This window comes from Apodemus sylvaticus, chromosome 15, assembly GCF_947179515.1.
Source record: "Apodemus sylvaticus chromosome 15, mApoSyl1.1, whole genome shotgun sequence".
In the NCBI taxonomy this organism is placed as follows: Eukaryota; Metazoa; Chordata; class Mammalia; order Rodentia; family Muridae; genus Apodemus; species Apodemus sylvaticus.
This window is the reverse complement of record NC_067486.1, coordinates 83,848,688-83,874,189: the sequence shown is the minus strand read 5'-3', so window position 1 is coordinate 83,874,189 and position 25,502 is coordinate 83,848,688. Positions and strand designations below refer to the sequence as shown.

Genomic DNA, 25,502 nt, shown 5'->3' with positions numbered 1-25,502 from the left:
AAAAAAATTGAAACTAGACCAATTAACTTTATATCCATTTCATAACTACATGTGTCCCTTTTGTTTGAACTTCCTGAATCTTCATTTCACAGACGATTCAGCTGGCAACAGACTACAATTTTAAAAAACACGGATTGTGGTGTAGCCTAGTGGCAGAGGGAGAGGGAGGGAGAGGAGGGAGGGGGAGGGAGAGAGGAAAAATAAAGATTCTACTCTGAACAGAGAACCCAGAGGTGCCCCGCCATCAAGAGTCCCAGACAATAAGAATGCCAAGATAGAGCAGAGGGGGAGCAGTGAAGATCAGGTTTGGGAGGCACAAACAGAAGGTGGACGGATAGTTGAGCTGCTCACTTGCAAGTCGGAAACCTCATCCTGGAGGCGGGAGGGGGGCCTTCCGGGAGAAGGCAAAGCCCCACTACAAGGCATGCCGGGAGCGTGTAGCTCGCCGCAGCCTTGAGAATGTCAGTGGCTTACTATGGTCGGACTGCGTTTCCTGAAAGGGGAAACCCAAGCGGAGACTTGGCCAGAAATACTTTTCCAGAACGTGACGTGCTCGATATATGATAATGCGAGGTGCTCAGCCGCCAGGTCCCTCGACAGCCAGACGCGTCGCGGGGAGCGCGAGGTTTGTCGGGAGGATCCACCAGCTGGCCGGAAGTGCTCCACCAGGGGCGCAGGGCTCTCTGGGAAGTGTGGTCCTTTGGCTCGGCCCGGGCGGTGGCCGTGAGTCCTGCAACCTGGCGGCCTATCCAGTCTAAACCAGGGATGGCTGGCTCCGGAGGCTCCGGAGGCCCCATGGGGTCCGGGGCCTTGACCGGAGGGGTGCGCTCCAAGGTGGCTCCGAGCGTGGACTTTGACCACAGCTGCTCAGACAGTGTCGAGTACCTGACGCTCAACTTTGGACCCTTCGAAACAGTGCATCGCTGGCGGCGCCTCCCGCCCTGCGACGAATTCGTGGGCGCCCGGTACGACAGTGTGCAGGGGATCCTGATGGCACTGGTAGTGGGGACGAGAGCTGAATTCTCAGGACGGGCTCTAGGGACGAGGTCCAGTGTGATGTCCTGGAGTACCCAGGAGTAGCACCACAGTGACTCTAGGCAGGGTACCAGACCTGTTTCTGAGGATCCTGTTCGGGTCCCTGAGCTGTGAGGTTTGAGTGGGAAGTCTGAAGCGCCCCTGGTGTGTCAGGTAACCTTGCTGTCTGAAGAAACCGAAGGATCTCTCTAGATCTTAGCAGTTGAGAGGCTTTATCCAAACTTATGTGGCAGCAACCATGTGTAGTCCCATTTCGTGGGTGCCAGCCAGGAGAGTCCCAGTCTCACCACCCTTCACCCCTTCTTTCTTTCTAGGCGCAGCAAACACACAGTCGTGGCATATAAGGATGCCATCTATGTGTTTGGCGGAGACAACGGGTGAGTTTGCCTGTTTTGATGGAGTGGTGGCAGGGGATGATGACAGAGAGACAGACTGTTGTCTGAGAGTGGGATTCATTAGCCATGCCCTGTGAGCTCTGTTTACCCATCTGTGTGGTGCTTTGCACTTGATTCCCATGTGATGGTGAGGAAGATCCTACCCTTAAAGCCCTTTTACCCAGCACTCAAATGGCAGCACATGCTAAGTATATGGACATATCCTTGTTTGAATGAGGAGACACGGCTTTGGAAGAAACGTGTGTACTCTTGCTAGCCTTGTTGGCACTTTTCTCCTTTCCCGACACACTTCTCTTTAGGCTTTTCCCACATACTTGTTTTGTAACATCTCGTGTGTGTGTGTGTGTGTGTGTGTGTGTGTGTGTGTGTGTGTGTGGTGGGGGTAGGGGGTTGGGAGTGAGTGTAGCTAATGTGGAGATTAGCAGGAATCATCTTTCTCCTAGTATGGGTACCAGGACTTGAACTCAGGTTGCAAGACTTGATGGCAAGGACCTTCAACTGCTGAGCGATCTCACTACCTCTAAAACAGTTTTAGTGATGCTGTACACGCCTTGCGTTTGATGCAGATTTCCCTGTGTTGCTTTAACCTCCTGGAAGATAATATTCCTGGAAATAACCTAGTAAGCACGGCTCCGTGCACACAGATGTCCACCAGTCAAGCTGAGGTCATGTGTTTACATATGACTCCCTCCTCTCAGGCATAGAGCCTGGCCTAAAGCCCAGGGCAGGCTCCTTGGCCCTGTAGACTACACGAGGTTGACATAGAGTGAATGAGATTTTCAGGATTATGAAAACTTGGCCATGATCATCAAGGATTTTAGCTTTCTCCACAGTCTCTTTCTCCAAGAGTAGTTGGGGATTCATGTACAACTGCACATCAGAGTTCACAGCCCTGTAATGTCTCCATCTTTTTTGTGCAAAGACCCGCCCTAAGGAGGGTATGGCCTACTTGTTAGTGCTGTCCTGTCTCTGTGGTGACCTTGCATTTGGATTGTCCCCATCCGTTGCTGCTCAGCCATTCGCGGTGTTGTTCCTTCCCTTGCACACTTCTGTTCCTTTCTAATGTTCTTATGGACAAGGCCTTGTGCTCCTTACCTCTTTCTAGTGCCACCTCCCCTGGAGGGCTGGGAGAGGATAATAGATGAGAGCCATGATCTATTTCCTTACTCAGTTCCCTACAGTAGTGTCCAGATGAACCCATTTACTGAGTAAAAGAAAAGGACGAGCCGTAGTAAGAATTTCTATACCAGCCGGGCGGTGGTGGCGCACGCCTTTAATTCCAGCACTTGGGAGGCAGAGGCAGGCAGATTTCTGAGTTCGAGGCCAGCCCGGTCTACAGAGTGAGTTCCAGGACAGCCAGGGCTACACAGAGAAACCCCGTCTCGAACCCCCCCCCCCCCAAAAAAAAAAGATTTTCACACACACACACAAAAAGACTGCTGTCTAGCATAGGGTGGCTAGGACACTAGGACTGCTGTCCTCAGCATCTTCTGGAGCAGGTGGACGCCTCTGTGGTAATAAGCAGAAATGGTTCCAGTATGCAGTTTCAAAATAAAAGTTAGAGAAGGCCAGCCACACGTCTATTTGGCTGTGACCTACCATAAGTCAGGGTGCCCCCAATTAACAGAGGGGAAAGAAGAGCTCCTCTGGGCAGTAGCAACTTTGGGATTGGAAGATAGGAGCAAGGAAACCTGGCAGTGGGGTGAGGCCTGGTCAGTCAAATCAGACTCTTCAGTGTACGGTAGAGGCTTCCTCAGCACACTTGCTCAGGCTGTCTACAGTCTCCTGGTTTTAGGAGAAACTGTTAGGTTTTGGGATCCGTGGCTTTCATGCCTGAGTTTATGAGGCATTTGACCTTGGTAACTGTTCTGGTTTGCCCAGGTCTTTGGGGGGCAAGTATAGAAAATTAGTTTAAAGCAGTAGTGTCCCATAATTTTGTTTAACAAGTGCCACTAAGTTTAAGTAGGGGGTTAAAGGAGGAAGGGCAGGAACTAGACGCGACATCAGCATCTCAGCTCTGACTTCTTGGCCATTGCTCCATGCTTCCTCTCCCGTACGATGACGTTAGGAAGGGTACCCACCAGCATAGACTGAGCAGGCAGGGAGCCATGCCTCGGAAAGCCTGGCCCGGGAGAGCTGCAGATTCCTGTTGGCCCTCCTTTCCTCCACAGTAACAACTTGCTTATTAAATGCAAGCTGGCCCAGTGAGCGGCAGAGTTACCTTTGGTGCAGTTGTTACGTCAGATGGTGACAGATGGAAAAACATGCAGGTCTCCACTGATGTTTGAGCCAGAGTATTGTCATTGTGGTGCAGCCTTGGAAGGGTTCAGTGCAGGATAGGACTTCTGGAGGCTGGGTGAAGTATGAATGAGGGCCCCAGCTCTGGGCCCTTGCGTGGTGCGATCAGGCTGGCCTTGCCTGTGTGGGACTCCTAGTTGCCCATATCACCTAGTCACTAGTTTTGAGCTTTGGACATTGATGAGTTGTCTGACAGGTCAGTGAACCAGGCCCTTGTTACCGCCTCCAACTGTAGATGCATGCCCTCTCCCATCTTGAAGATCCTGGTGAGGTAACCCCTTGCACTATCCTGGATGCCTTTCAGAAAGACGATGCTCAACGACCTCCTGCGTTTCGATGTGAAGGACTGCTCCTGGTGCAGGTGCGTGGCCCCTGGGCTCCAGGACTCTGCCTGTCTTCCTGGAGAGCAGCAGCACTGGGCTGATAGAGTCAGCTCCTCATGGAGGGCTGGGAGAGGATAATAGATGAGAGCCGTGGGCGGCTTCTCTTCTCATGGCTTTCCGTAAGAATGATTATCCTAAATTATCCCAAATCCTGTGAGCTGCAGGCTGCATTTGGTCTAGTTGGTGGTAAGTAGATTCTGACTTGGGAGGGATCTGCAGTCACCAAAATTTGTCCTGAGCCAGGAACAGCGGTGGGGCCTCAGGGCATGGGCAGGCCTCAGCTTGGGCAGTTTTCCCAGAGTTCCACCTCAAGGCTGGCAGCAGAGCCCCTTGTCCCACCTTTGTCGCATAGGGCTAGTTCCGTGCCAGTAGAGCCCACACAGTTGTTGAGCAGCAAATCCCATGAATGACAACCTCGACTGTGTGGGTGCAGCATCGTCACGGTCTCTGCAGCAGACCCGATCTGGCAGCAGCTCACAGGAGCTGATGGGAGACACCATCCTGAGGGTCGGGATGTGCTAGGCTTGCTAGCGCCATCATCTGCTCACAGGAGCACAGCGCCACTCAGCCCCTTCTGCTCCGTGCTCTGTACATGGCCCTTGGTTCCCAGCCCCCTTCTGGAGTGGTCTCTTAACAGAGGAGAGTTCAGGGCTCTGAGATTGTGTGGCTGCGCTGCGCATTCAGCCGGGCTGGGTAGCTCTGCTTGGCTTCATGTTAGGTTTCTGTTGATGTCCTGAAACACCATGACAAAAGTAACGTGGGCAGGAAAGTTTACCTCAGCTGTTCTATGTCATAATCTATCACTGAAGGAAGTCAGGGCAGGGACCCAAGGCAGGAATCTGGGGACGTGGAGGCAAGCTACTTACTGGCTTGCTTCTGGCGGCCTGCTCAGCCTGCTTTCTTATAGCACTCAGGACCACCTGGCCAGAGATGGCTCCACCTACAGTGGGCTGAGGCCTCCCGCACCAGTCACCAACAAAGAAACGCCTACAGGCTTGCCACAGCCCAATATTATGGAATCATCTTCTCTAGTGTGTTTCCTGTTTTCAGATAACTGTAGCTTGTGTCAAGTTGACAAAAACAAACAAGTAAAAGCAACAAAACCCCTCAACTAACAACCAGACCTCTGCTTGGTCTGCCTGTAGCACCTGCATAGCACTGCAAGCGTTTCTCTGGCACGTTCATCTTCACATACCTGCTACGGATTCTTTTATCTCTTTTTCCTTTGCTGGATACAAAACCCAGGGATTGGTGCACGCCAGGCAAGCACTCTGCCTCTGAGCCGTCTCCCCAGCCTTCCTTTGGTTTGTTTGTTTTTTGAGACAGGATCTCATGTGTACCCCAGACTGGCTTCAGACTTGCTGTGTAGGTAAGGATGACCATGACCTCTTGCCCTGCATCTAGCACCTGAGAGCTGGGACGACAGGTGCTTCTGGCCTTGCCGGTTATGGAGTACTGGGCAGCTAACATAGGGCTTTGGCTAGGCAGGCTAAGCAAACACTTTGCTAATACGAGCTCCATTCCCAGGTCCAGTCCTCAGTTAATTTTAATGATTACTTTGACTGGCCAGCGAGATGGCTTGGCAGGTAGAGGCGCTTGCTGTGCTAGTCTGGTGACCGGAGTTCCACCCGCAGAGCTGGAGAGAAGGTGGAAAGAGAGAACTATCTCTCCACACACAGCTGCTCTCTCTCCTCCACATGTGTACCGAGGCACACGTGCTTCTCATTCGTGTACACACACAGTACCACACAAAAATGAAAATCACCTTGAAGACTTTGTGACTCTTAGTCAAAAGTTCCTTAAGAAAGGCAGACAAGGTGGCATACACCTATAATACTAGCACTCAGGAAGCTAAGACAAAAGGATCATACGTTCAAGGACCAACCTGAGTTCAAGACACTCCCTCCCCCAGTTCTAAGGCTGTACCGTAATGGTAGTCGTGCTTGCTTAGCATGCCTAAGGTCCTGGGTTCATTACCCAGTACTGCAGAAAATTCACATACAGTCAGACACGTGGGGGTAGACAATTAGTGTTAAGTTTTGAGAGGCAAGCAGGAGCTTTGCAAATCTGAGAGCAGCCTGGTTACATAGCAAGACCTCAAAAACCAAGCAAAACTAAGTTGCTTACGTTGAGCACAGAGGTCCTGGAATCCCATAATCCCAGCGTCCTGAGACCAGGGCCAAGCCAATTTCTGTTGCCTACTTGAAAAAACAAATTATAAAATACCTTTCAAATGATTAAAAAAACAAAAAAACAAACAAAAAAAAGTTCCAGCCAGGCATCACCAGTGGCTCACACATTTAATCCCAACAGTCAGGCAGAGCTCTGTGAGTTGAGGCCAGTCTGGTCTACATAGTGACTTCTAGGCCAGCCAAGGCTACATAGTAAGACCCTGTTTAAAGGGGGCGTGGGAAAGTCAGGCATGGAGGCTTTTTAATCTTAGCACTGGGGAGGAAAAAGTAGGTGGCTCTCTGAGTTTAAGGCCAGCCTGGTCTACCTAGTTTCAGAACAGCCAGAGACCCTGTCTCAGAAAAATTCCTGAGAGGCCTCTCAGAGTCGCTCAGTAGAAGGGTTCAGAGTGGGCACCTGCTCCAGGCAGGTAAGTAGGAATTTTCATGCCTGTTACTTTGGTTTTTCTCCTGATTAGTGATGTTTTAAAGGCTCAGTGAGAGAAATAACAACGTTGAAATACAGAAGCAAACCAAAACTGACTCCCTGGCATACAGCTCTCCTCCCCTCTTGTTGGCTGGCTGAGGTAAAAGATGGCTTGAACCATAATGAGGCCAGCTTGGACCATAGTGATAGATAACCTGTCTGAAAGAAATAGCAAATTACTGCAGCCATGGGGGCGGTGCCCTTGAATCCCAGTACTGAGGAGACTGGGATAGGAGGATGGTAAGCTTGAGGCCAACCTGGACTACATAGCCTTGTGAAGTACACAGCAGCCGAGGCTATCTGCAGCAACACCAACACTTGAAAAGCAGAGGAGAGGGAGGGTAGGTCAACGAGAGCGGGGAAGAAAGAGAGAGCACCTCGGAATCAAAGGCTCTGGGCCTTGGCTTCCTGGTAACCTACCTCACCGTGTGCCCCTCCAGAGCCTTCACCACCGGCACCCCTCCAGCCCCCCGTTACCACCACTCCGCTGTTGTCTACGGGAGCAGCATGTTCGTCTTCGGTGAGCAGCGGCCTCCTCTCCTGAGCCCGCAGACTTCTTGCCTCCCTACCTCTAGCCTCCGAACCTCTCTGAGCGCCTGGGTTCTCTCCCCACTAACTTTGTCCACTGCAGCGCTCTGAACCTCTGCTTGAGGGGACTGATTTTCCCTAATGTCCTGAGCTTTTGGGGCCAGCTGTGTCCTCTCTGATGGCTAGGGCAAGAAACACCAGTCTGCCCATCTCTGCATCTCCAGAGCCCAGGGTTCACTTGGGTGGGCAGTTGGTACCTGAAGGTTTGTACACGTTAACCAGGGCCTCCACAGTTCTACCCTCCCCCTAGATAGATACCCTAGATACCCCTTCACGTTTGTTCTTCTCACCCAGGGGGCTACACTGGAGATATTTATTCCAATTCTAACTTGAAGAATAAAAATGACCTCTTTGAATACAAATTTGCAACTGGCCAGTGGACAGAGTGGAAGATTGAAGGGAGGTAAGAGATTCTGCTGAGAACTTTTATAGTAATCGAGGCCTACTTGTACTCGGGCCCATGTGCCTCCTGCCACAGTCCACACATGGAGCCCGTGTCTGGCAGGTGTTGATTAATTGCTTAATTTTCCTGCTGAGTCCGCTGAGGGCTTGGCTGGGCAGGGGGTGTGCATTGCAGGCAGCCAGGAACTGGTGCTCTGTCTCCTTTCCTAAGGAGTGGAGACTCCTACTTTGTCAGAACAGTGCTCTCCTAGCAGCTGGGCGGGTGCTGGGCCTCAATGGGCCCAGATTTCTTTTTTTTTTTCTTTTCTTTTTTTTGGGGGGGGGGGGCTTTTTGGCTTTGTTTTTTTCGAGGCAAGGTTTCTCTGTATAGTCCTGCCTGTCCTGGAACTCACTCTGTAGACCAGGCTGGCCTCGAACTCAGAAATCTGCCTGCCTCTGCCTCCCTGTGCTGGGATTACAGGTGTGCGCCACCACCGCCACCCGGCTGGGCCCAGATTTCTTTTCGTTGTACTTTGTTTTGTTTCCCATCACTGGGGATGGAATCCAAGGCCTTGTTGGTACGAGGCTAGCTCTCTGTCGTTAAGATATACTCCCTATATCTGATACTTTTTTCTCCCTATCTTTGCAGTAGGATCTCATGTATGCTAGGCTAGCTTTGGGCCTGCTGGGTGTAGTTGAGGATGACCTTGAACATCTGACCCTCTGGGTTACAGGTGTATTGCACCATGTCTGTTTTTTGTAGTGCTGGGACTCAAACCCAGAGCTTCCTGAAAGCAGCCTACAAACGGGAGACATGCCCCCGCCCCTTACAGGGTGTGGTTTGGTCTGGTTGGTCTTTGTCAGGGTTTCACAAAGGCTGCCTGACCACTGGCTTGCTGTGTAGCTGAAGCTGGTCTTGAACTCCTGAGTCTCCTTTCATTCCCCAGGGTCAGCATTTACCGACATGCTGCCATGCACAGTTTCAACATCTGGATTTCTTACGCATCTTGTGCTGTTGTTTGCTTATAGCCCTAGCTCTGCCTTTTAGTCCCAGTGTAGGCGGACATGGGCCTAGCTGCTCAACACATGACACATGCAGCCCAGCATTGCAGCCTGCCCTGATGACCGCTTTCCTCAGTTATAAATAGATAGATAAATAAAATATATACCATTATATATTATATATAAATATTACATGTCATTTAAACATGTAATTATATGTATATACATTATATTCACACATATATACTAGTGTGTATGTATGTATACATGTAAAACTTTTTTTCATTGTTTGGGTATTTTGCCGGCATATATGTCTGCATAATGTGTATGCCTGGTACCTGAGGAGACCTGAAGAGAGCATCAGATTCTCTGGGATTGGAGTTACAGAGATGCTTGTGAGCTGCCTTGGAATTGAACATGGCCTTCTGAAGAACAACCAGGGCTCTTCAGAACTGAGCCTTTCTGGGCAGTTCTCATTTTTTTCTTTTTGTTCTAGATTGCCTGTTGCCAGGTCAGCCCATGGGGCTACAGTGTACAGTGACAAGCTCTGGATCTTTGCTGGTTATGATGGCAATGCCAGGTAGGCATAACTGGCCACGTCTCCTAACTCTGCATGCCCTCAAGGGCAGAATAAGCTCTCTTGGCACCTAAGTTCTCTGGCTGGGCTAAGCTACTCTGGTAGGTTTTGAGTTTCTGAGGAGATGGGTGTGGAGGTAAGACTTCTGAATGGTGCTCCCAGCCACGTCTGTGACCTCTTGATTTTCTCAGACGAGGTTATGTGGGATTTACAGGAGGAGGCTGGAAGCAGGAAGCACTCAGCTCAAACGCAGCTCTGAGCTCCGGTGTTGCAGTTTTCTCTATTTGTTGTTTTATGTTTTACTTTTGTCTTAAGACAAGGTTGCTGTGTATATAGCCCTGGCTGTCCTGGAACCCTCTATGTAGAGACTGGCTTCTAATTCAGAGATCCTCCTTCCTCTGCTTCCTGAGTGCTGGGATTAAAGGTGTGAGCCTCCACACCAGACTTCCTTCTTATTTTAGAAAAGTAGTTTTGCTGTGTATGTTTAATAACCAAAGCAGCATGTGCTCATTCTAAACTTGAACATTGCAGAAACTGAGAATGGTACAGTGGGGCGGTAGGCTCTGCGTGTCGTCACTTCCCTGTCTCAGGTGTCTCAGGATCCCAGATGTTATGTGTGAAGCTGTTCTGTCTCAGCTGGTCAGCAGGAAGTGAGAGCGGCTGGGGGCCAAGTGCAGGGATCTGAGGTTGCACCTTCTTCCCAGGAATGCCTGTTTTGTTTGTGGTTTTTGTTGTTTTTTTAAGAAATCTGGCATAGTTGTCCCCCGACACACATGGCAAGTGGTTCTTTCCCAGAGCTTAGGACCAAAGGATCCTGACTCCTCTGTCCTGATGCAGGTTGAACGACATGTGGACAGTTGGCCTCCAGGACCGAGAGCTCACATGCTGGGAGGAGGTGAGGGCACTGGGGGCGTACTGCAGGTGGGAGGCAGGCACTGGGGCTGGGCTGCAGTAGTAAAAGGTGCGGGGTGGCTGAAGCTGGTGTGTGGGGAGGTGCTGGAGAAGGTGAAACGGAAGCTGTCTTCTTCCCTTACCAAGGCCTAGCCTCTTTTCCTCCTTGGCCTTCCCTCAGCCCAATTCCATTATTGACTAGAAATTCCAATGGGGGGGTGCTAGCTGGTAATGTAGCATGCTTTGAGCCCCCCCCCCCATCTCACCCCCAGACCTACATAATCTGTGTGTGGAGGCATGCCTGTAATCCCAGCACTTGGGAGGTGCGTCAGAAATTTGAGGTAATCCTTAGCTACAGAGTGAGTTTGAGGTCAACTTCGACTACATAGTTTTAGACTAGCCACATCTGTACAGTGAGACCAACCCTGCCTCCAAAACAAATGTGTGAGTAAATATCAAAGGCTTTGGAACTACGGCTGTCGTCCAGGCTGAAGTCCCCTGGCAATGACAGTAGAGTCAGAGGAAGAACAAAGCTCTGAGTCCTGGAAGGGCATGCACGGCACAGGTGTGATTTGTGAACACGGCAACAGCCACATTTTCCCCCGGAGTTTTGTTTCTCTTGTAGACATTGTATTTTAAACTCCAAATGAAGCTCATGCTTTTAGCCTTGGCTGATGAGAACAGGATGTGTGGGTCGCTGTGAGGAGGATGTACGCTCTTTATGTTTATTCAAAGTTTAGGATAATGTAGCCCTGGCTGAGCTGTGCCAATCCCCCAGGTGGCCCAGAGTGGTGAGATTCCCCCATCCTGTTGCAACTTCCCTGTGGCTGTGTGCCGGGATAAGATGTTCGTGTTCTCAGGACAGAGTGGAGCCAAGATAACTAACAACCTCTTCCAGTTTGAATTCAAAGAGAAGATGTGAGTTCTCTGGGTCTTGGGGGACCCTAATGTGTTCATGCCTATGTCTGGTAACTGTTGTCATCTCCTAGTTTCCACATATAGCAGAAACATGCAGCCTGGAGTATGGTTATTTGACCTTAAAAGGCCTTTGGGTTGTGGCTGTAGCTCAGTAAGACATGGCCTAGATCAGCGCCCATGGCTATCCTGAGTGTGAAGGGTAATAGCCCTATACTGTGGATGGCGTACTCATGGCCCCTGCGAACAATGCGGCCAGTGCCGATATCATGTGATAGCAGAGGACAGGCAGGGTAACACAGGCTCTCTGCTTCCCTTGATTGCTGTCTATTCTTGGACCTTATGATAGGGTTAACCTTTGGCTCTGGAACTAACAGAGGAAAAGGAATAAGGCTTGGGAGGGAACTCCAAAGTTACTCCACAGGTCAGGGTAGAAAGAAGTACCAGGAATTCTGGGTAGAAGGAATAACGTTTTGGGGCAGCGTGGATCCAGGTGGAACAGCCTGTATCTGTTTCAGTTCTTCTGCTAACTTAGCAGAAAAGGGATCTGTTCAAAGCCCTGGGCAGGCATCTCCCAGGCAGCGACTCTGCTGTTTGGGTAGTGAGCAGCACAGAGCTGAGGCAGCAGACTCTGCCCTGTCACTGCTGCCCTCGATATGGTGGTGGGAGGAGGGGTGGGTGGAGCCCCAGGGTAGGTTGCACGGAGCTGGATAGGCCGTGGCTAAAACAGGTCAAGAGATGCTGGACACAGAGGCCTGAATCTTCTTCCCTTTAGACCATGGGCTGGTATGTCAAACACTTTAGGGGGACTTCATAGGAGGACCTTTAGTGGGGAGTGTGTGAGAGAGCAGAGCTCCCACCCCACTGTTGGTTCATGGCCATGGCCCCAGGTGGACACGCATCCCTACTGAGCACCTGCTTCGGGGCTCCCCACCACCACCACAGCGGCGCTACGGACACACCATGGTGGCCTTTGACCGCCACCTCTATGTGTTTGGGGGTGCAGCAGACAATACACTGCCCAATGAGCTGCACTGCTATGATGTGGACTTCCAGACCTGGGAGGTGGTCCAGCCCAGCTCTGACAGTGAGGTGAGTCCTGCCTGGGTCCCGGGGTTTCACACAGCCGAGAAGAACAACTCGAGAGCCTTCAGTTTTCCTGCCTGCCTTCCATCTGTGGCACTGGGCTGCTACCCTGAGGAGCCCCGGGAAGCATTCTGACCGCCCTCACAGCCTTGTGCAATGTGTTGTCCCTCCTCTGGAAGCCATAGCGAGCTCTGGGAGGGATGATGGCTTATTCCCTTCTTACATCTGTTTTCTGCAAGGTTGGTGGGGCTGAGGTGCCTGAGCGAGCTTCCTCCTCTGAGGAGCCTCTTCTAACCTCTGAAGAGCGGAGCAGCTTCAAGAAGTCCAGAGATGTGTTTGGCTTAGACTTTGGCACCACTTCAGCCAAGCAGCCTGTCCACCTGGCATCAGAGGTGAGCACCAAGGACCCTTATTAAAATCCCATTACTTTCGGAAGCAGGGACTTTCATGGATGGGTAGCTTAGACTCCTGGAAGAGCTTACTCAGGTCACACAGCAACACATGGCTCTGGGGTCGCAGGCTTTATCCTCTGCATTCAGTGAGGTGCTCTGGATTAAGTACTCCACTAACCTGGAGTTGATGCCCAGCTTGCCCTGCCCTCTGCCCCCCGCCCCCCACCCATGACCTGCAGCAGCACCCAGGACACCTCTGTCCATGGGGCTGGGATCTTTGGCCTTTCTTCTTTCATGGCCACAAGGAGCCCTGTCCACAGCTGGCCACATCTGGATGCAGTGTCGGAGCCTCGGTCCATCCCATTGCTTTTCTTGACTTTCTCAGCTGCCCAGCGGGAGGCTCTTCCACGCCGCTGCTGTCATCTCTGATGCCATGTACATCTTTGGGGGCACTGTGGACAACAACATTCGTAGTGGGGAAATGTACAGGTTCCAGGTGGGTAGCTAGTGGTTCTGCAAGGCCTGCCGGGGCAGGTGGGCCCAGTGGGTGGGGACAGGGATGTGTAAAGGTGCACAGTGATGCCTGGGCCTGAGCAGCCAGGGTGGAGAGAGTTAGAGATGCCGTAGGTCCGGGTAGCAGAGGGAACACAGGGAGAAAGAAGGGAGCCTTACTACAGTGAGGCAGGCAGAGACAAATGGCGGGTCAGCTCGCGGGGCCAGCAAAGCAGTGGCCAGTCGGGCTCCATGCTGGGGACTCCAGAGGATCGTAGCAGCCGGTTCCCAAACCCGGAGGATTTGGTGCTTAGGACGGGGCCTGTGCCATAGTAGAGGCATGAATAGATGTATTTCAGTGGTGGGAGGGGTGGGAGGGGTGCTTGAATTCCTGGGTCCGTGTTTATCAGAAAGAGTACAGCCTGCCTAAGGCCTGGGAGCCCCTGCCAGTGCAAGACTGTGCCATGGGAGCCCCTCTCGGTCAGGGCCACAGCAGGACAGTCCTCAGCTGGGCTCACTGGCCCCTGGCCTGAGGGCCCCGGGGCTGCCTGGTCATAGCCAGCTTTTTTTTTTGTTGCTTGATCGCTGGTTCTCTCTCTGCAGTTCTCTTGCTACCCGAAGTGCACACTGCACGAAGATTATGGGCGCCTATGGGAGGGCCGCCAGTTCTGTGATGTGGAGTTTGTGCTTGGTGAGGTAGGCGACTGACCTATACCAGCTTCACCTGCTGCGTGTGTGAGTGGGGCTTTGCTCCGGCCTGCTGGCCTCTGTCCCCTGCAGCGGGTCCTGTGCTTTCCCCATGTATCATTCGTTTTTCATGCAGAAGGAAGAGTGTGTGCAGGGCCACGTTGCCATTGTCACTGCAAGGAGCCGGTGGCTTCGTAGGAAGATCATACAGGCTCGGGAGTGGCTGGCCCAGGTCAGGTCTCCTTTGGCCCCATGCCTGGGAAGATTTGCCTGCTGTCTACAGGGGTGCCCTGAGTTCCCTTTTCCCCACAGAAGCTAGATGAAGATGGGGCTCTAGCTGCCAAGGAGGCCCCTGGCTCAGCTGTGGGCAGGGCACGGCCACCTCTGTTACGCGTGGCCATCCGTGAGGCTGAGGCCCGGCCATTTGAGGTGCTCATGCAGTTTCTCTACACAGACAAGATCAAGTACCCACGGAAAGGTCTGCCTGGGATATGGGTGATGTGCACCACGGTGGGGGCGGGGCAGCAGAGCCCGAGGTGGTGCTGCTAGGTGTGTCCCAGGTGTGCCTGAGGCACAAGCTGGCCACCTGGTGATAGCAGTTGACCTGCAGTCTAGCTGCCATCTTGCAGCCCTGGCCCTCTTGGTCATGGATGGAGCCCTGGGCACTCTTCTAGGCCCTCCTCTCCCGGGGCCCCTAGGCTCAGGGACGTTTTGGTGCAGGCCATGTAGAAGACGTGCTGCTCATCATGGACGTATACAAGTTGGCCCTGAGCTTCCAGCTGTGTCGCCTTGAGCAGCTGTGTCGGCAGTACATCGAAGCGTCTGTGGATCTGCAGAATGTGCTGGTTGTGTGTGAGAGTGCCGCCAAGCTACAGCTGGGCCAGCTCAAGGTATAAGCTGGCAATGCCTGCCAGCGCAGGCCGTCCTGGGTGCCCTTGTTCCTCTCTACAGGCTCTGTCACCAGCCTGGGCCTGGGCCTGACTCTGTTTTCCTGTTGTGTCTGTCTGTCCCAGGAGCATTGCCTGAACTTCATAGTCAAGGAGTCCCACTTCAATCAGGTGATCATGATGAGGGAGTTTGAGCGCCTCTCATCCCCACTGATTGTGGAGATTGTCCGTCGGAAGCAGCAGCCGCCCCCTCGTGCGCCCTCCGACCAGCCTGTGGACATTGGTAGGGAGCCTCTCTTCATGTCCTGAGTGTAGGGAAGTGGTGAGAGACTTAGATCCACTTACCTGCCAGGACCTTGGGGTAAGGGCAACTCTGACCCACTCGGGTGCTCCCTGGCACAGGGACTGGGAGGCACAGGGGCTTAATAGTAAGCGATGTGCCAGTGAGCCTGGGTACCCACGAAACCCACTCTTCAGGGTGACCTGTACCTTCTCTGGTTGGCTGGTCAGACCTCCTGTCTTGTGGTCAGGTGAGTGAGGCAGCCGCAGCTGTGTGTGGCCCAGTCCTTGTCATTGTAGCCACTGGAGAGTGCTAACGTCTCCACTGGCCTGGCTCACTTTGGGGCGTGTCAGTGGCATGATAGTCCAAAAGGCAGGCCTGGAGGGCTGTGCAGCACGAGCCTGGAGCTGCACAGGGACACGGGAGGAGATGAGGTGCTGGTACGGCATCCGTGAGGCCAGAACAAGGACTGCTTCCGGGTGAACTGGAAAGCTGAGGGAAGGAATGACTGGCACTTCTGGTTTGGGGAAACTTTGAGCACTGGAGAGGCGGTTCCTCTTGGGCCAGAAAACAAAGTTCGCCTCTTGATTCAGGGTCAGGGTGGGAGTCTTCTCAAGGCCCTTCTACCCCTCCCCCCCAGGCACATCTTTGATCCAAGACATGAAGGCTTACCTGGAGGGAGCAGGCTCTGAGTTCTGTGATATCACACTACTGCTAGATGGCCACCCACGGCCAGCCCACAAAGCCATCCTAGCTGCCCGCTCTAGGTATGCTGCAGGCCTATGAGGGTGGGGCGGGGTGGGCGGGGCGGGGCGGGGCCTTGATGTTGACTTCTCCTGAGAGCTGGGATCTACCTCCCTGTTTGCAGCTACTTTGAGGCCATGTTTCGGTCGTTCATGCCGGAGGATGGGCAGGTGAACATCTCCATTGGGGAGATGGTTCCCAGCAGACAGGCCTTTGAGTCCATGCTACGCTACATCTACTATGGCGAGGTCAACATGCCCCCCGAGGACTCACTGCATCCGTTTACATGTCGGCGCTCCTGGGTCACCTCTGGGGAATTGTAGTTGGCTGGCTGATCTTGGCTTGGTACCTAATTTTAGAACAGTGCCAAATGCTGGTACTGGGCCTACTGGTTTCCAAAGGCTCCGGGCAGGCAGGCAGCAGGACAAACCACTTTCTGGTTAACTTAGTTGAGTCTTAACCTTTACAAGTGCAGGGGACAAGTGGGCTAGTTACTGCTGTTTAACAGGCAGGAGGTGGACAAAGTGATTCCGGTGCTTTCTGAGGTGCAAGGATACCTGATGGGACCGGAGGGCTCGGAAAGATTCTGGGACCGTGCACATGCAGTGAGAGGACTCAGGAGTTGTTTGGATCGTGGATGGGGACTTTGAACCTGAAATGGTTCAGAACCTGTTTAGAGAGAAGCTAGCTGGGGCCCTAGCCGGAGCTCTGGATTCTGGGGTTTGTGTCGTTCCCAGGAGGACAAGGGGTGTGGCAGGTCAGGTGGGTGCGGGCGAATACATGTCCTTTGACCTGGCAGCTCCTTGACTTTTACCCAGCTACCTGTTCGCAGCCCCCTACTATTATGGCTTCTATAACAACCGGCTGCAGGCATACTGCAAGCAGAACCTAGAGATGAATGTAACAGTGCAAAACGTGCTGCAGGTAATGCTTAGTACCCTCAGCCCACGCCTTCCTTCGTGGGTGAGCTGGGGCAGGGCCTCATGCTTCTTACCATTACAGATTCTGGAGGCTGCTGACAAGACACAGGCACTGGACATGAAGCGGCACTGCTTGCACATCATTGTTCACCAATTCACCAAGGTCAGGCTCTGGCCCCAGTGTTCTAGGTCCCAGCTCTCCTCAGCAGGCCTGGGCACCTCTTGGCCATTGCCCACTGTCCTCAGACAGCCTAGGCCTGAGCAGGCAGGGGCCCTAGAGGACTCCTCTGCCCACCCTGATCCTCTTGGGAGTCTGGCTTCATGTGGTTTTGGTCATCTGTGCAGGTCTCTAAGCTGCCCACGTTGCGGTTGCTAAGCCAGCAGCTGCTGCTGGACATCATAGACTCCCTGGCCTCCCACATCTCTGACAAGCAGTGTGCAGAGCTGGGCGCTGACATCTGAGGATCTGTTTGGAGAGTGACGACACCCAGCCACCTGCAGAGTGATCACACCTGTGGGGTCAAGGGTCCTCAGCTTCTACAGGAGGCTGAGGTGTGCAGGAACCCCCAAAGCCTGCACTTCATCGGGGACACGGGCCCCACAGGGAATGGCAAACGAAGCGAACTCCCTTCCCAGCTGGCACCTGTCAGGAGCCATTCTGCTTGCCTCTGTGAAAGCCTGCCTGTCAGGCCAGGCTCTGCGGGCAGATGCTCTGGCCTGCTGACTCACGAAACAGTAAGGGGATACTTGAAGCTCTAGGTAAAGGGCTTAATGTTCTGTTAATCTTGGAGGAAGGAACAGAGAGGCCTCCAGATAGGTACAGATATCCAATGTGTGTCAGTCATTGTCTCTGCTGGCTTGTGACTTTGTTTCCCAAGATACTGTAAAGTATATAAAGCCTATGAGAATTATTATTAAACTTGGAGCTGCTGCAGTACTAACTGGACAGCCCTCTCAATTTCTAACCTTTGTCTCGGAGTCTTTTCCGTCTTTCCTATAATCATCCTCACTCTCCCCTCAGAGGATTGCTGGACTTTGTACCAGCGGGACAGGTGCACCTCTCCCAAGACCAGGGCTCAGGGACAGCACCTGGCAGTAGAAAGATGGCGGGAGTGTGGCTTAGTGGTGCCAGCTGGTGTGTTGTGGATCCAGCATAGAATCCTACTGTCAGGGGACGAGGGCTTGGCAGCTTATAATAGCAATACCCCACTCCTTACCCAGAAGTTATGAATGGGAATTATTAACGCTGGTCAGACCTTAGACATGAACTTTGGAAGGTTTTGCTCCCAGCACACAAGGCAGTAAGCATAGCTCATCCTCCCAGAGAGGCTGCATGTTCTGACCCACCCAGTGTGCATATTTGGGCTAGAGAAAAAGTGGAGATGTTCCTATGTCTGTATTCTGTCATAGACATGCTATTACAGCCGTGGCAATGCTGCCACCACTGGCCTGCCCTCCAGTAGCACATGACAGTTCTACGCTTAGATTCCCGAGATGTGGGTTTAGTATATTTTCCCTGTTTTGCCCATGTCAATACACTGTGTCAGTCACAAGGGAGAGAAAACTGCATCCCTGAGGTATTTCCTCAGAGCCCTAGACTGTCCAAGGCATCCAACCTTGTTACCTGAAGCAGGCCATGAAAGCCTATATCCCAGAACTGCACAGTGCACCTGAGTCCATGAACCTACTGTCTTATTTCCTAGGAAACCAGAACTCTTTTTCTGCTGTCTCTTCCTGGCCGTAGAACACATTTCCCTTCTGTGCTTCATTTACCCCATGCGGTGGGGCTCTGGGTAGAAAGGCACCCATACTGACAAACAGGGAGTGGTCTGGTTACAAGATGTGCTGGGAAGAGAGGGAGGCACAAGCTGAGGCTGAGGCTGACTCAAGCAGCAGCTAAGCTACGGACGGTGCCAGGCAGGCAGGCAGGCAGCCAGGCAGGCAGGCAGCAGGCAGGCAGGCAGGCGGCAGGCAGGCAGGCAGGCAGGCAGCAGGCAGGCAGGCAGGCAGGCAGCAGGCAGGCAGGCAGGCAGGCAGGCAGGCAGGCAGGCAGGCAGGCTTGGCATCAGTCAGTTGTGCTGTATCAGAGCCATTCCCAAAGATGGCCTCATCCAAGCCTGTTCTGAAGGACCATGTTGTTGCAGGGTATTTCCTGTCCAAGCACACTGGGGCAGTAGAAGGCCTGTGATTGGACAGGGAAGAGGAGGTGGAGCTAGGAGTTGGGGAGACAGACAAGAGGTTGCAGGAGGGAAGAGAGGGTGAACTGAGATGGCTTCAGTTATGGACCTATGTGGTATTTACTAGCCACAAATAGCTAAGTTCTTGTAAGGTTAGAAATATTGGGATAATGCTTTTATCATTATCAATTGTCTCTTAAATTATTGTATTGGCATCGTATAAATTGTGATATTTATGCATAAATCTGATTGGCTAATTAGGCTTTAAGAGTTTTGATTTACTTGGTTACTAGAGTGTGGGTCTGCCGATGGCAGAGAGGAAACACAGACGAGGTGCTGTGGAGCTGGCTGGGAGAGGAAAGCTGAGCGGACCCTGCAGACACATGGTGCTGAGGCATGGTGGGGTCAGGAGAGTTGGCAGTGGTGAAGAGAGCGAGAGCGTGGTCCGACACCGCTGCAGAGAGTTGGCGGGTTGACCTATTTAATATTTCCTGTAAAACCACCGTGTGAAAGCTTCCAACTGCCGTAGTTGGCCCTTCAACCATCTCGTCTACACGGGATACAAATACACACCCAGAGCTTGAAAAATCAAACTGAGAACCTTGTGTATCAACTACAGCCATCAACTCACTGTGCTTGAGCTGTGTGGCTAAGGAACAGTGGGGAGAGGGCATGCACTTGATGTTTACCATGGACAAAACTGTAGTGAGAAACCCAGGTCCCCAAGGTCGACAGTACCTAGGCCAGACCTCAACACTAGATCCAAGACCGATTTCTCTACGTATGGCCTTATGGCCTGACGAGTGGAGGGTGCCTTATGTTGGTTGAGGGCAAAGGGGCTAGGAGTGTGCTCTGTGTGAGGGATTGGCCAAACATAAGGAAGCTTGTGCCTCTACATACATTCCACGTCTGATACTGGGCATGACGGCAATACCTGTACGGCTACAAACACACCAGCCTGGACTCATGAAACCCTGTTTCAAAGAGGGGAAGGGGGCAGAGTTCATCTCAGAGGGGCTAACTTTCTTACATGAATAACTAAACAGGCAGAGGGAGTGCAAACAAAGATTTCTCCAGGACCAAGAGGTGGCATGCCAGGATCTGAACTCTCTAGGGCTTTGGTCATGGTCTGAGGGGTGGGGTAGGGGTGGGGGAGCCAGGCACACACCTCCAGCAGAGCCAAACAGCAGCCTCTTTCTAGCATCCACTTTATTGTGACATCTGGCCACATTGGTGGATGCAGTTCCAGTCTAGTGTCTCTGAGGAAAAGAGGCCAGAGCCTGGGTGTTGGCCCCCTCAGGCCATGCTGCTGCTCAGCTGCATAGCAAAGTCCTGTACATGGTCCTTCAGAGTCTGGCGGGCATCGGCCTGTGCTCGCTTCTCCCGTGCCCGTTCCTGCTGCAGCTTAGTCAGTCGCAGCCTAAGTCGCTGCTCCCGCCGCTTGCAGGCCTGCAGTTGGCGCTGGGTCTTGTCCAGAGCGTCAAGAGCTGCTTCAGCTCTCCTCTTCCAGAGCAGGGCGCTCCCCACTTGGTAGCTGTGTTCGTTCTGGATGTAGGCTCCAGCAGGTGGCGGCAGCCGCAACATGTACGAAGACGGGGAGACGGGCTGTGGCTCTAGAGGGGAGGGGTGCTGCTCAGGTGGAGGCTGTGCGCTACAGCCTGCTTCATCGGCTTGAGCACCTAGAGGGCCCAGGAGATCTGAGAAGGTGCTGTTAAGGCCTGGGTCCAGCCTCACAGCTGGGGATGCAGGCAGAGTGGCAGGCGCTGAGGCTTCTTCCACAGGAAAACAGATGATATCAGCACGAGGAGGTGGAGAAAATGGAGTTGTGGGTCCTTGTCTTTCGGAGCAACTGGAAGGGAGACAGAAAGAAACTAAGGCACGCCAGGCTCCTCTCATTAGCCCGTGTAGTCTCCCTAACAGCTGAGCCCCCTTCACTGGGTCTAGATAGCAAGAACCCTGTTGAGCCAAGATGCTGGCATTCACCCTAGGGTCCAGTCCCTCAGCCCTGGGGTGAGGGTGGGGCACCCCCAGTCCTGCAGCACATACCGCTTCCTGCATCGCCGGAGCCGGCTGACATCAGGCAGGCCAGGTGGATAACCATGCCCCTTGGTCTTGGCTGTTCGACGCAACTTGGAGAAAGACTCAAATATGGTGGGGACTGCCCCTTCCTTCAGCCTGTGATACCCACTGTGGGGAAAAGCAGCCCAGGTGAGCTGGAGAAAAATGGTGCCGCTTCCCTGGATTCCCAGCGTAGGTCCTGCAGCACTAGGGACGAGAGGCTCCAAGGCACACTGCCAGCAGCGAATCTCAAGAATGCCCCGTGTGCTAAAATCAAACTCATCTTCCCTGTGAATGAGCTTCCGGGGTTAGGGCGAAGGGAAAAGCCACCAGCAGGGATGGGTGGACCAGCTGGACCGACGAGGCGCTGCACAACCTGTGGTAAAGCTGCTTTTCTTTAGCGTGGAGCAGCAGACCTCAGGTGCCTTCCCTAATCATTCTCCACCTTAGTTTTTAAAGATTTTTTTTCCTTAAAAACATTTTTTATTTTTGTGTATGGGTGTTTTGCCTATGACTGTTCACCACATGCATGCCTATTACCTACAGAGGTCAGAGAAGGATACTGGATCACTTGGAACTGGAGTAAGCCAGTTCCAGACTGCTGTAAGTCAGCATGTGAGTGGTGGGAGATGAACAAAGGTCTTCTGGAAGAGCTGTCAGAGAGTGCTTGTAAACCCTGAGCTAGCCCTATCTATGTGTATGAATGTTTTGCCTGCATGTACGTGTGTGTACCGGTGCCCAGAGGTAGATTAAACCCCAGTCTTCTGTAAGAGTAATAGTGCTCTAAAATGGTTACGCCATCTCTCCAGCCCTTCCACCTTATGTTTTAAAGACAGTCTCTCATTCAACACCGGGCTCAACAACTCATCTAGACTAGCTTTGCCGAAAGTCCCTGGGATCCTTTTGTTTTGTCTTCTCCAGGTCTGAGGTTAAAGGAACAAGCAATCACATGTGGCTTTTTATTTGGGTACTAGAATCTGAGAGCGGGTCCTCATGTCCGCATAGCAAGTCTTTAGCAAAGTGGGCTTTTTCCCTAGTCTGGAAAGGCTGCTTTTCTCTAATGTCACTGGCAAGGTGATCCTGGGACCATGCTTTAACTGTACAGAACTGGCAAGGGGCGACTGCACCCTTGACAACTGCTCTCCTGTCTGCGAGCATGCCAGCGGATGTTCATGAACTTCACCGGGGCACAGAGCTGCCTCACCTGATCCACTGCTCTGACGCCTCACAACCTGTCCTGGTGTTGGCTGGCAGAAAGACCCACCTGATTCCCACCAGCTCAAAGCAGTTTTCCTCGAAGTGTTTGGAGCAGAAGTAGATGTACTCAGAGGTCGGATCCCACAGGCCCTGGCCGCTGGCGTCCAGCCGCTGACAGTTGGCCAGCCACAAGCCGCGCCTGGGGTTGTCTTTCTTGGGAAGTCTGCAGAGCCACAAAACCGTGAGCACCAGACTGTCTACAGCCCTGCGTTCGGGATGCCCAAGCTCCCCAAGCAAGAACAGCAGACCTCCCCGCGACCCTTTCAGATTACCACCCGCACGCGAAAAGGAGAAACTGAGGACGAGAGAAGGAAAGGGGCCTGCTCAGCATCGTCTAGCAGGGTGGAGTCAAGAGCTGTAAATCCAAGCCAGGTAAGCGTCCAGTCCTTTTTCGGCTGGATTAGAGACTACGCGACCTCCCCTTCCACCCTCCCGCTCACAAGTTCAAGCCTCACTTCGACCTCAGGACAGCGCCGTCTCCTGCGCGGGCCTAAGGTGCAGCCACACCGGCGCCTGCGCATGTGAGCCCTCGCGTGCCACTACGCACGCGCGCTGACCTGTGGAAGGAGATGCCGCGGTTGCGAGTCTCGCGCGTATCCCGTGTGCAGCAGCCGGCGGCGGAGCAGTGTCGCGGCATCTGGGGAGGGGGCGGGATCTGGGTGGCGGGTGGCAGTCGGGGGAGGACTGTCTTCACGCCCTGCTGTCACTCCCTCCAGAGGGCCCGAGCCTGTCGGCTCCCCGCGGCCCGACCCCAGCCAGTCCTGTCCTCACTCCTTCTATAGACTCCCGTCAGCGGTACTCACGGTCTGGCCATTGCTGCGCCGCCAAAATCTCGCGATGGGTGGGTCAATGCGGAAGTTGGTAGCAGACACTCCGTCGCCCGTGGCGCCCGGCCCCCAAGGGGCGGGACCGGAAGAGATCCTGGCGGGGCGGGTCACCGGATGTTGGGAGTGAGGGATGGCGATCGTTACTGCCGAGTTGAGGTTTCTGGTCTCCTTGTTTTGTTTGTGTGTCCAAGGACGCTGCTGAGCGCCCGCTGTTTGGAGAAGCGGCTCGGTGCGGTCTTTAGTGCTCCCTGAACGCGGACACTCCGGTTGAAAAAGATCCACCACCAAGAAAAACCTAGGCTCTTTGTTTGACAGAACCCGGTCACTGGCTGGTGTGATGGCTCAGCACTTGCCACCATCCCTGAAGATTGAATTTGATCCCCGGGACCCACCTGGTGGAAGGAGAGAACCAACGTCCAGTAATTGTCCTGTGATCCCCATATATATGCACAAAATAAAATGTAACGACACATAAAAACTCTTAGGGTAACGGTATTAACTGCACTGGCAGAGGCGCTACAAACAAGGGTCTTTGGCCTTCCCACCACAAAGGTGTGATGCCAGGTGTGATCCCGCAGAGATTTTTTTTGCCACTGTCTCAGAAGAAACCTAGAATTTACAGCTGGGCCAGGCAGCAGCATCTCTTTCTAGCATCTACTTTATTGTGGTATCTGGCAATCTTGGAGGGTTCATTTTAGATCAAGTTCTTAAAATCAAGACCAGCGCTCAAAATTTACTCCCCTAACAGGAAGGAGGTAGTGAGTGCCCCAAGTACAGTCTGGGGACATACAATGAGTATGAGCTTACGTTTGCCAGCAGTGGAGGAAAACTAATGAAGAAATGGCCTATCAGGAACTGGGTTTTACAGCCCTTGGATGGAGCATCAGCTGCACACTATCCTCAGCCCTCTCTCAGGACAGTGTGAAAAGCCACTTCCGTGCACTTTATGTGAGGTGAGAGGGACAGTAACATGTTGCCCTAATTCCCTTATCTAGTTAGAAGCTTTTAACTGAGCATACAGACATACTTAGTAATGTCTTAGAGAAAACACATGTATTTCTCCCACAAGAATTCACGAATTGGTTAACTAGCCCTCTTTCCAAGAAAGACAGGAAACTTTGTTGTTGTTGTTGTGGGGTTTTTTGTTTGTTTTTTTTTTGTTTTGTTTTTGTTTTTGTTTTTTTCAAGACAGGGTTTCTCTGTGTAGTCCTGGCTGTCCTGGAACTCACTCTGTAGACCAGGCTGGCCTCGACCTCAGAAATCCGCTTGCCTCTGCCTTCCAAGTGCTGGGATTATAGGCGTGAGCCACCACACCCGGCTCGTTGTTGTTGTTTTAAAAAAGTACACTGCACAGTAAAGGTGCAGTACTAAGTAAAAGCATCATATAGTGTTAACAGAGGGAGAGACAAAGGCGTGACTGTCAGTCACATGGCTTCCTTAGGTATTCTTCCTCCCCTTCTTTAGCCTCTGAGTCTGTGAAATCCATAGCCAGTCTTCCTAAACCTTCTCCAGTGCTGCTAGGCCCTCCCAGGACCCAAGAGAACCCCCCCCCCCCCATACTGTCTCTCATGTACCAGCGCATAAAGGGCACTGTGGCATACATGAGGTTGAACTTGTGATCTAGGTGAGCATCCTGCGGCCTAACATAAAGATGGCATTCTTCCTCAAGGCCTAGGGCAGCTGTTTGGTCACAGGTACAATGTGTCAAGCACCCAGTCCTACATTAATTCTAACTGGGTGCCGATTTGCAATCTGGATGGTTCTGATGGTGACAATGGCTACGACCACATCTCTTCTGTACAACATGCAGCAGGACATGAACCCACCGTTGTTAGGGTCACATTCAAAGCAGGAAATGGTGATCTCGGCCTCTGAGAGCTTATGGTATGCCTATTTGGAGTTAGGATAGACAGGAATAGAGACAGAGAGTTGGCAGCCTTGGTTGGTACAGTCAGCATGCCTGATTAGGTGTTGGGAACAGAATTTGAAGGTTAAGTGGTGGCATGACAGGCCTGCAACACAGCAAAGACTGATACTAAGGTAACAGAGAGAGGGGCTGGAGAATATACGTTGTGTGCTTGCTAGGTCAAGAATGTCGTTCCAGGTGATCTGGTTCCTTGGTCAAGGGTGTTTTCTGGGTCTCCTCCTCCTCTTTCCTGTCAGCAATAGGCAAGCCATCTTCTTAGTGGGTGGGGAGGTCAGACATTTTATGCTGATATCCAGATAGGCTGAGACTGATCCTGTAGGTAAACCCCTTCCCATCATGAAGAGGGGTCTGGTACCTTCTAGATCCTATCTAGGTGATCCCAACATCTCACAGAGGCGGGGCATCGTGGTATATGCCAATGAAGGATTATGGGAGATAGTTTGTATTTTTACATATATTGAGAGTTTAATATTGTTAGGGCCATTGCCAACAACATTAAAGGGGAAAGAGGTTGAGTCTTGACTTTTGAGCTGGGTTTTGAGGGTCTGGTATACCCTTTCAAGTAGACCTTGTCCTTTCAGATTATAAGGGATTCCTGTATGCTGAGTAACTTCTCATGTAGAGCAGAAGGTTTTAGTATATGTGCTG

At 52.5% G+C, this 25,502-nt stretch overlaps 2 protein-coding genes across 5 annotated transcripts; one reads left to right on the top strand and one right to left on the bottom strand.

Annotated features, from left to right (window-relative positions):
- The first annotated feature begins 437 nt into the window (after positions 1–437).
- Positions 438–17,573, top strand: Lztr1 (leucine zipper like transcription regulator 1). The gene is made up of 21 exons (XM_052158317.1): positions 438–965; positions 1,350–1,412; positions 4,033–4,089; positions 7,207–7,286; positions 7,649–7,757; positions 9,234–9,317; positions 10,152–10,209; positions 10,984–11,123; positions 12,011–12,212; positions 12,446–12,598; positions 12,984–13,094; positions 13,694–13,786; positions 13,914–14,009; positions 14,090–14,255; positions 14,498–14,667; positions 14,791–14,947; positions 15,585–15,711; positions 15,813–15,962; positions 16,507–16,612; positions 16,691–16,771; positions 16,954–17,573. The coding sequence occupies exons 1-21, from the start codon at positions 766–768 to the stop codon at positions 17,068–17,070; spliced, it is 2,520 nt and encodes an 839-aa protein (XP_052014277.1). The 5' UTR covers positions 438–765; the 3' UTR covers positions 17,071–17,573.
- A 2,403-nt stretch (positions 17,574–19,976) lies between these two features.
- Positions 19,977–23,000, bottom strand: Thap7 (THAP domain containing 7). Of its 4 annotated transcripts, none has more exons than XM_052158838.1 (5): positions 22,904–23,000; positions 22,658–22,737; positions 22,048–22,263; positions 20,832–20,972; positions 19,977–20,634 (listed from the first exon to the last, which is right to left on the bottom strand). In XM_052158838.1, the coding sequence occupies exons 2-5, from the start codon at positions 22,735–22,737 to the stop codon at positions 20,082–20,084; spliced, it is 990 nt and encodes a 329-aa protein (XP_052014798.1). In that variant the 5' UTR covers positions 22,904–23,000; the 3' UTR covers positions 19,977–20,081. The 4 variants fall into 4 exon arrangements, with proteins under 4 accessions (XP_052014798.1, XP_052014799.1, XP_052014801.1 ...); XM_052158839.1 differs by having other exon boundaries at positions 22,108–22,263; XM_052158841.1 differs by lacking the exon at positions 20,832–20,972 and having other exon boundaries at positions 22,108–22,263.
- Positions 23,001–25,502: the final 2,502 nt, after the last annotated feature.

Bases quoted from the DNA above. Each gene is read 5' to 3' on its own strand.
- Thap7 (XM_052158838.1), bottom strand. From the start codon at position 22,737: ATGCCGCGACACTGCTCCGCCGCCGGCTGCTGCACACGGGATACGCGC. The intron at 20,973-22,047 runs GTGAGGCAGCTC...TTTTCCCCACAG, and splicing joins GCGTCAGAGCAGTGGATCAG to TGGGTATCACAGGCTGAAGG. The intron at 20,635-20,831 runs GTATGTGCTGCA...TCTCCCTTCCAG, and splicing joins CTCCGGCGATGCAGGAAGCG to TTGCTCCGAAAGACAAGGAC.
- Lztr1 (XM_052158317.1), top strand. From the start codon at position 766: ATGGCTGGCTCCGGAGGCTCCGGAGGCCCCATGGGGTCCGGGGCCTTG. The intron at 13,787-13,913 runs GTAGGCGACTGA...TTTTTCATGCAG, and splicing joins TGGAGTTTGTGCTTGGTGAG to AAGGAAGAGTGTGTGCAGGG. The intron at 14,668-14,790 runs GTATAAGCTGGC...TGTCTGTCCCAG, and splicing joins TACAGCTGGGCCAGCTCAAG to GAGCATTGCCTGAACTTCAT.